This window comes from Athene cunicularia, assembly GCF_003259725.1.
Source record: "Athene cunicularia isolate RWA chromosome 2 unlocalized genomic scaffold, athCun1 chr2_part1, whole genome shotgun sequence".
NCBI classification, from domain to species: domain Eukaryota; kingdom Metazoa; phylum Chordata; class Aves; order Strigiformes; family Strigidae; genus Athene; species Athene cunicularia.
In genome coordinates, this window is record NW_020799095.1 from 64,743,664 (window position 1) to 64,752,165 (window position 8,502).

General features: G+C 36.5%; 1 protein-coding gene across 1 annotated transcript in view; it reads right to left on the minus strand.

Moving 5' to 3' along the window:
• ZCCHC2 (zinc finger CCHC-type containing 2) overlaps window positions 1–8,502 on the minus strand; it is a 40,681-nt gene that overhangs the window by 12,343 nt on the left and 19,836 nt on the right. Inside the window, exons 5-8 of the mRNA XM_026842023.1 lie at window positions 7,925–8,037; window positions 5,906–6,000; window positions 2,512–2,595; window positions 708–765 (exon numbers count right to left, since the gene is read on the minus strand). Coding sequence (XP_026697824.1) covers window positions 708–765; window positions 2,512–2,595; window positions 5,906–6,000; window positions 7,925–8,037 — 350 coding nt within the window. The remainder of the gene's footprint in view (window positions 1–707; window positions 766–2,511; window positions 2,596–5,905; window positions 6,001–7,924; window positions 8,038–8,502) is intronic.

An 8,502-nucleotide genomic window follows, 5' to 3' on the forward strand; every position in this document is an offset into this window, starting at 1 on the left:
CCCCCCCCAAAATACATTTTACACATAAAATGACATAGAACAAAACTGTAAACCACAATAAATTTTGTATCCGTTTTTTCTCTTAATATAGTTGAAGTATTGCACAACTATGTGCAAACATATCCAAAGTTTCTGGGCAAAATACATTAACAGGTGAATTCATATTACATAATTCATATATCTGAAAGCATATTTAAACTACTTTAATGTGGTTAAGAAGTGCTTCCACTTACAACGGACATAAACCAGCATGCTTTTGCTACTAAGCAAGAGAAAAAAATGCACTACTGTCTCCTGTAAGGTCATCTTTGAAGCTACTGAAGAAAAGCTTAAAATCAACAGCACTGTAAATTTTCAACATATGCATGGGTGTGTGTGCACATGGGAAAAATGCATGCAATACAAATTTATGTTACTCGGTTTATAAACACAAATCAAACCATCAATTCAAGTAGCGAAGAGTCACAAAATTTGGGAAAGAACAGAGTTCCAAATGACCGAGACCTACAGATTTAGAAATTTGTTTCTAATACAGATGAAGTTAATAATGCCCCCTCAAACAAGAAGAAACAAAACAAGAACACCCCAACCCAGCCAAACAAAAACCCCACAAACAAGCTTTAACCTAGAAGGAAACACATACTCTCAAAGCACTAACAAATTAATTTTAGAAATGTAACATGGTCACATTACATCCTAGTACCTACTTGGCAACAGGACTTTTTCCATTATGTTTCTTGTGAACTGCTGTGTGTTGCATTACATCTGGAAAAAAATAAACCAAAGCATAATTTCAATATCAATTCCTATTTCCTCTTTTAGATCAATCCCACAAACTCATCCTTCCATCACTACCAGACACTTAGCAGAAGACATCTCCGTTAAATACGCTAAGCTTCATTTACAGTGCTGAAATTAACAGGTGTTGCAAGAGAGGGCAGATCAGTTTGTACAGACAGTATAATCAAGACTCATTACCTTCCATTTCACAGAAGAATCAAACAGAAAAATGGGAACTATAAAAACCATTTATGTTTGCTCACCTCTATTCAATCATAAGGACTAAATGTATGACTGAGTTTCACCCAGTATGAAAGAACGGAGAAAAAAGGATTCAGTCAGAAAAGTACAGAACTTTGTAATTTTTTCTGGCTAAAGTTCACCTCAAAACTATGTCACACATTCTAAACAGTGAAGACAAATCTTACACAGAAGTATTGCATTCTGAACCTCAAAATTCACTATGCAAGTAAAGCTTTACAAATTACATTTGACATAAAGAGAGATACTGCCTCAAACAAGAAACAACAACTTTAGAGACATGGTCTACCCTTTTCTTTAAGGCAAACATTAAATTTTAACAAAAGCAACTTTTCTTAATTCCAGCTGTTGATGATCTTAGCGTTCTTGTTAGCTATCATTTTGCTTGAACTGTTACACATTAAGTCTAAATTGTGATTTGAAAAAAAATATGTTTTAATCACTGTTTTTAAATTTCTGGTAGCACTTCACTAAAACAGCACAAAGGTGTTCTGAAATGCATCTGTAGTTTCATCAGGTGAACAGACATTTTTCTTTTAAGGACAGTATATAAAACACTATTTGAACAATTTCCAAATATACTGTAAATTTACTTGGTGTGTTATGAAATCTCAGCAAGAATATGGTAATGATTCTTTTAAATAAGAAAAAGCTGTCTCAACTGCATATGTGGATTACTTATTGCACATAAGACCAACTGCAAGCTTCTTGTTGGTTATTAATGTGTAACAGGATAAGAGTGGCATCATTCTGTGAAAACTAGTCTAAGTGTTCAGTGGTCCGTGTTCACCTGTCTGTCCCATTTCTCATCCTTTCCACCTACCAGAAGCTTATACTTTTTGCTACCGAAAACAATGCAAAACTGGCTTACCATTCCTCTCAGAATGAAATGACTGACCAGTCACCAGGCTGCTGCTTTCACATATGAACTGGTTTTGAGGTATTTGGAAAACACCAGCTTTCAGACTCTAATCAATACTCACTACAGTCCCAAACAGTCCTTATTAACTGTCCAGAGTATAAAAGCAGCACACGTTAAGAGTAAAAAGAGGAAAACACGGACATCCTTTCTGTGTAAAACTGAAAGGTAGACAAATTTGGCACATTTAATGCAAAACAGTCTGCAACTCTTGAAATGCTGCACTCAACTTCAAGCCTTGCTAACTGGAGAATAGGTAAAGACATCTAGGTAAAGACATCAAAAGCTACAAACAATATTGGCTCAAGTAAACTGTTGCTCAACACAGCTCAACTTCTGCCTCTGAGCTGCCCATGAACACTTCCACTCCTCTAATTATATAGCAACCTAAGGAAACTGCTGAAAGTACATAAAAATTCTTCATTTACATAGCAGACTTCATCCAAATCTCTCAGCTTTGTACCAATGAAGAAATCAGTCAACTGTATGATTTCCAGAACTGAGTGTGGTAAAATTTCTCAGAGAAGAACCACCTTTGGGTACACAACTACCTTCCTCCTGACTTGAAGCTTCTGAACTGTCCTCCTTGAAGTGTTCTGGTGCCTTAACCGTCTTCAAAGAGGGTTGTAAGTTACCTGCAGAGAATAAAGTTCACGAAATAACTTTATAGATCTTGAACAACTAGACAGTTCCTGAATGCTTGCACTAAACTGGAAGCTAGGGAAATGGAAGACTGAACTTATTGGTTTGCACGTGGCAGTAATTTGAACATCATCTCCTTCATCTGTAAAGGCTCTACAGAGATACTTTTATTTTGAAGAAAAGAGTGTACAACACAATTTTAAAATTATGGTGCAATTTTAAAAGGTTGGGATTGTGATTATAGTGTTAGAAATATACGTATTATCCTGCGATTCAGATTATTTTTTTTTATAATCATTTTGTGTTACAGCAGGAAATGGGAGGAGATCAACAACAGTTACTAGAATTATTCTACAAGTTATATTCCTCCATTATCAAATCATTCACCTGCCAAAGAGACCTAATTTGAGCTAAAGTCTTCTACTGCCGTTAACACAGTCTTCATGCACAATTTTTGCCTTTTTATGCCAGACGGAACAGAAAAAGGAGTGGCAATAATATTAACAGTTTTGGTGCGAAAATACCACTATCATGCTCTGAAAAAGGACTTAGTTTGGTAGCGAATCTAGGAGTCTACTTTTTCCTTCTCCAAAAGTTCCAAGTTAGTGCAGGTAAAAGCATCTGAAAGCTGTTGCTGAAGATCTTGAAACACTGATAGGAAGATCCTTCTGAATATCATCTGCATTGAAGGCACTAAGTCCCCAGAGATGTCTGTTGGAATTGAGTGTCTACTCCAACCTGAAAAAGTGTCTAAAATAACTGATGGTATAAACCAGGAGGGAGCTAATTTATTTCCTCCTTAATGTAACCATGGTGGCGTAATTACTCTTACTGAACGTATTATTCAGTGTGAAATCCCAAACATTATTTAAGGTATAAAGACCCTTCACTGAACACAGAATTTATTTCCACATAGGTTCTACTAAAACCATATCCTTCAGAAAGAGTGAGTATTTTTGTACTTCCACAAAAAAGATATTTTTATCCCGAACTCTAAGAAGCAACTTGGAGACCAATTTAAACCACAAATGCTTTGTCTGCCAGTTAATTCTGTACATACATTGAGAACTATGATGAGATTTTTTTTCCTCAAATATATGCTTCCTCCCCCTCACCCAACACTATCACCACATTCGAAATATGCCACCACGGGCTAACTTGCAATTGCAAGTATTAGTAGGATTCCAGGAAACCAAATAGGAAATCTAGACATACACAGAGGCCACCAATAATAAAAAAACATCATGAGCCACTTAATTTGTCGTGATTTGGGCAATGAATATGGTGAGTGCTTTTGTCTTAGTACAGCATCTATTAGCCTGCATCATAGGAAAAGTGATTGCTAGCTACTCCAGACAAATCATCCAGTCCCCCTTCTCAAAAAACAACTGTGCTTAAATTCATCACACTATTTGTTTTCACCAAATTTTCCTTCACATCTAACTCAATGTCAGAGCCCTGAAACACACCAAAGGGCTTTGCAACCTCTTCCCCTGCCCATGGCTCAAGGTCCAATCTGACACAGTGCAGTTTTGCAATTCTGAGTAAGACTGTTGGGAAAAGAACTGGCAGAAGCCTCAGCCAGGGCCCGCATCCTTTGGCTTGGGAGCCACATTTGAGCTCAGGACCTTGTCTGGGGTGCACTGCAGTCATGCCTGTGCCTGGCCACACACCTTGCTGATCCTGTTCTTAACCCTGACCTATTGACTTGTTTTTCTGCCTTGACCTCAGACTTGCCTCACTGCTTTGGACCTGTCTGGTAATCACCAGATTCTTGCCTATTCCTGGTCCTAATCTTCCTCACAGCAAGCTAAGCTCAGTGCTTTCTGTCTTATCCATCAGAGAGAACAGATCATCCTCTTTATATTATGACTCTTTGGTATTTGAAGACTTAAGTCATCTTCCATTGGAGTTTTACTCCTCTCTGCTAAACAGTGAAGTTCCCCACCCTATCTGTCATGCATTCTAGATCTGAGAAATCCTCATACACTTTCATGTACCCAATTTTTTATTATTATAAAAGTTACCTCCCATTTACGATCACATTAGAACCTGTAAGACTTCCTGTAGAACTGACCTGTCCATTCTACCCTTCTGATCTACCTCCCAGTCAAGTCTATCGAGATGGAACCAGGCACTGATTCTTTTTCAGACCATTTCAAATTATAATCACATACAAGAACGCTTTTGCAAGTCTTTCCCACCTATATGTAGTCTACAGACTAAAATATGCATACTCTGTGCAGTGTGCCTATTATCAACATCAATCTTTCTGGGTTTGGAAACTTTCTCCTCCCCATGCAGCCTTTCAATACAACAAGAGTTATCAGAATTTTCACAGCAGTAAAAATTCTAGTCAGTTTCACAACCATCCCGGATCTCATTAGCTTAACATTTTCATGAAATTGCCATGTAAGAATGGCCTAAGCGTTACTAAAAAAACAGTCACAAAACGACCTACAGCTTCTACCCTAATCACAATGCCTCTGTCTCATCATGGAAAGAATACATTTGTCACAGATCACACACATAATTTCAAATGAAAGTCAGATGTCTTTCCTCTATTTTCTTCCAAGCACATACGAGCAGCCTGTTTGAAAACTCCAACTTATTCAATTCCTTGCTAAGATCATCTGCAACTTCTGAGGCAGTGGCCTCACAGTCAGTGCTTTAACTGTTATGACAGAGAACATGCACCAAAAGAAGAAAAGGTTCAGCAGAAACAAAGACCACATCCTAAAACATCCATACAGAGAAGCTAAGCTTAGGTCACACAATTTCTAACAGCAAGTAGGTAAGAGGTCCAACCAAGGAAATCTCTGCAACGCAGATGCTCTGAACAAGATTCTGTGTGTTCTGAAATCTGGGCCATCGCAAAATTAATGCGCCCAAAACAAATTTTAGTTCAAGTATCAAGACAAATGCTTCATCTACAATAGAAACAAAATAAAACCCAGAGGTTATTTTTTGTGTCAGCTCAAGCATTTTGTTCCAAAGTTTAAGATTTCTTAAAAGGAAAAAGTCCCAAACTGTTGCACATATTCAATTCATAACTACCTATTTTAATAGTGTGATGGTACAGAGGAGAAGGAAAGAAAAGAATATGAACTGATGCTACATAGCATGTTCCCACTGTCAAAATCATGAGTATCTGCTGAAGCAACTATTCATTGGCAGAGAGTTCAAATACAACCAGTGGAATACAATGTAACGTGAATACGTAATTATAAAACTGTAATTAGGGACAATAGGAAGATTTTATAGACATTTTGTTATATAAAACAGTATTAGCGTATTTCTTACTGTGAGTGTGCAAAGATTCTGATGAAATTGACTGGAAGAAGTTGTATACTCTCTGATTCTGCAGAAAAGCTTGCGATGTATTTGAAAATAGCTGCCTGAAATTTAAGTGAGAGTTTGTTAAACTGTAAGTAATATTCCATAGGAAGAATACAAAAACTTACTACAGGACCATTTAAGAGCAAAGGAGGCAGTTCTTAAGAAGTACAAACACTTCAAACTGCATGTTGAATGCTACTTTTGAGCTTTGTTGTTCAGTGCTAGTATAGGTCGGAGTACAGCCAGTACAAGAAATTGGTATGAGTTCTTTATAATTTAAAAGGTACATGCTTTTGAGACATCCCAATTCAGACATTTTAGCCACCTGTAACATTTTATCAAAGAGGAGTTTGGACAGAGTCAGAAAGCACTGGACTGTAATTTTAACTTTTTTTTTTTTTTTTTTAACTGAGAACACATTTAATTTCCCAAAACAATGCGTCTCCTCTTTAAATACACTCATTTGGTTAAATGCAAAGTTGAATTCACCTGTAAGATTAGTATTTGAGTTTCATAATTATCTCCAAGAGCAAACGGTAGGAATCTCAATATTGCTCGTCACTGGTCTGAGTCTGTTCCCAAGAGGTCAGTGACAAACTGTATTAGCTTCAGCCAAGAAAACAGGCCAAGAATAATGGTTTTACATCTCACACCAAGGTTTCAGTTACTGCTTGCCAGGAAGCACCACACACTTCCAGTTTTTTGGAAGAGGGGCGGGGAGAGCCATTTTTGGCAATTGGGCACATACTTAAGACCCCCAAATAAGTATATATTTAAGCTAAACTGACACTGTAAGAAAATGAAATTTGTATACAGTAATGATATAATCGTGAGATTATTCATGTAGCATTCTAGTATAGTCACAACATAACTTGCAAATTGTAATGACAGTTCCATACTATAACACAATTAGATATGTTTGAAAGCTACCCTCAAACTGAATCTCTTGGGTTTGTAATAACTGTGCAGTGAGGCTTCACAACCTTTCTGTATTACAATACATTCTCTTCAATCAACCTCTATTAAACAAGTTTGTTCATCTAAAACCAGAATGTTTATTAGCCAAAACTGTTTGCACAGGTTAAGTTTTTGGCTTGACAATCAAGTCAATAAAGACAAATAATACTAACAGATCAAAATAAAATAAAATTGGGAAGGGGGAGGTTGAGGCACACAGCAGGTCCATTTCTTCCCTAGCTAAGCTATTAAAGCATATCCCAAAGGTCTGATATACTTGGACCTGTAATACATTCTGAGCAGGAGCTTGAAAAGCAGTGTCTGATTCTTCAACAAGCACCCTAACACAAGAGACACTGCCTAACCTGATGAATAATTTAAGTTATTTTGAACAAGGTTGAACAACCCTGACAGAAAAGAACAAATGTAACAAGATACCTGTATCAAACAAAAAGAACAGGGATGCACACACAAATTCATATCGTTGTTCTGAGTTACAGGATTTGACCAACACATCTCACATCTCAGCAAACATTCCCATCACTAAACAGTGGGTTATGAGGTATGGGTCATTTTCTTACAAATGTGTGAGCCACATTTAATTGTAAATACATGCTTCACTACTACTATTTATTCTTTCCAAATTCTGTTCTGTCTCTCATTCTATCCTATTATAAAATTAGAAAATATGTGCTCTGAGTTACTGTTTCTAATATTTCTAAATATACCCTTGTATAATGGAGGTAAGACCCTCACAGAAGGGCAAATCATTGCTATACAATGCTGCTCAGAACAAATACTTTCATAATTGTATGATTACTTCTAAAGAAGTAAGCCCTTAAAGTTTAATAAGAGTCTCAATTTAAAGAAAAAGGAGTCAAGAATATCTATTTCATCACTGCCTTCCCATTTTTTTTTACAAATTGTATTTAGGCAGCAGAATTTCCACTATCTCTAAAAGTCATCTAGTTTGACTTCAAGCACTTTTCAGGTGATGCATTTCACGTTATTTGCTAAAATATTTACCTTATTATGGGCTCAAGATCAGCATGCCTTCGTTCTTCCCTCTTCTGAAAACCCTGATTTAGTGCTCTTAAGATAGTCTTGTCAAATGCTTCAGAAGACAGTTCCTTTGGGAGCTGAGAAAAAGGTTAATGTGAAAAATGAGTAGCTGACATTCTAAAGACTATATTTGTTCACCATCAGCCTTTATACCTTTGGGTATCAACAAGAAAATCTATTGTTCTAGTTTGAGTAAGGTAATTTACAAACCAAAGGTACAACAAATCATCATAATTTAGTTTTGCTAGAGACACACTTTGCTGTAAAACCTCACATCAAATCCAAGTGTAAGATGGTTGAAAGCTCTATTTGAAAGAACTACATTCGAACTTTGCCAACACTGTTCTTTTCCACAGTAATTTACAGCCTTTATTTATTTATTTATATCTTTCACACACAGAAAAGTAGATCTGAAAATAAGTGCTGGAATAGATATGATTTTTTTTTTTTCCTGTTTAAGAGGGGAAAATGTGTTTACTATTGACTGCTAGAGGTTTGTTAGTCCTCTCCTGTTCATGTTATCTGTTTTAAAACTGTCTCTT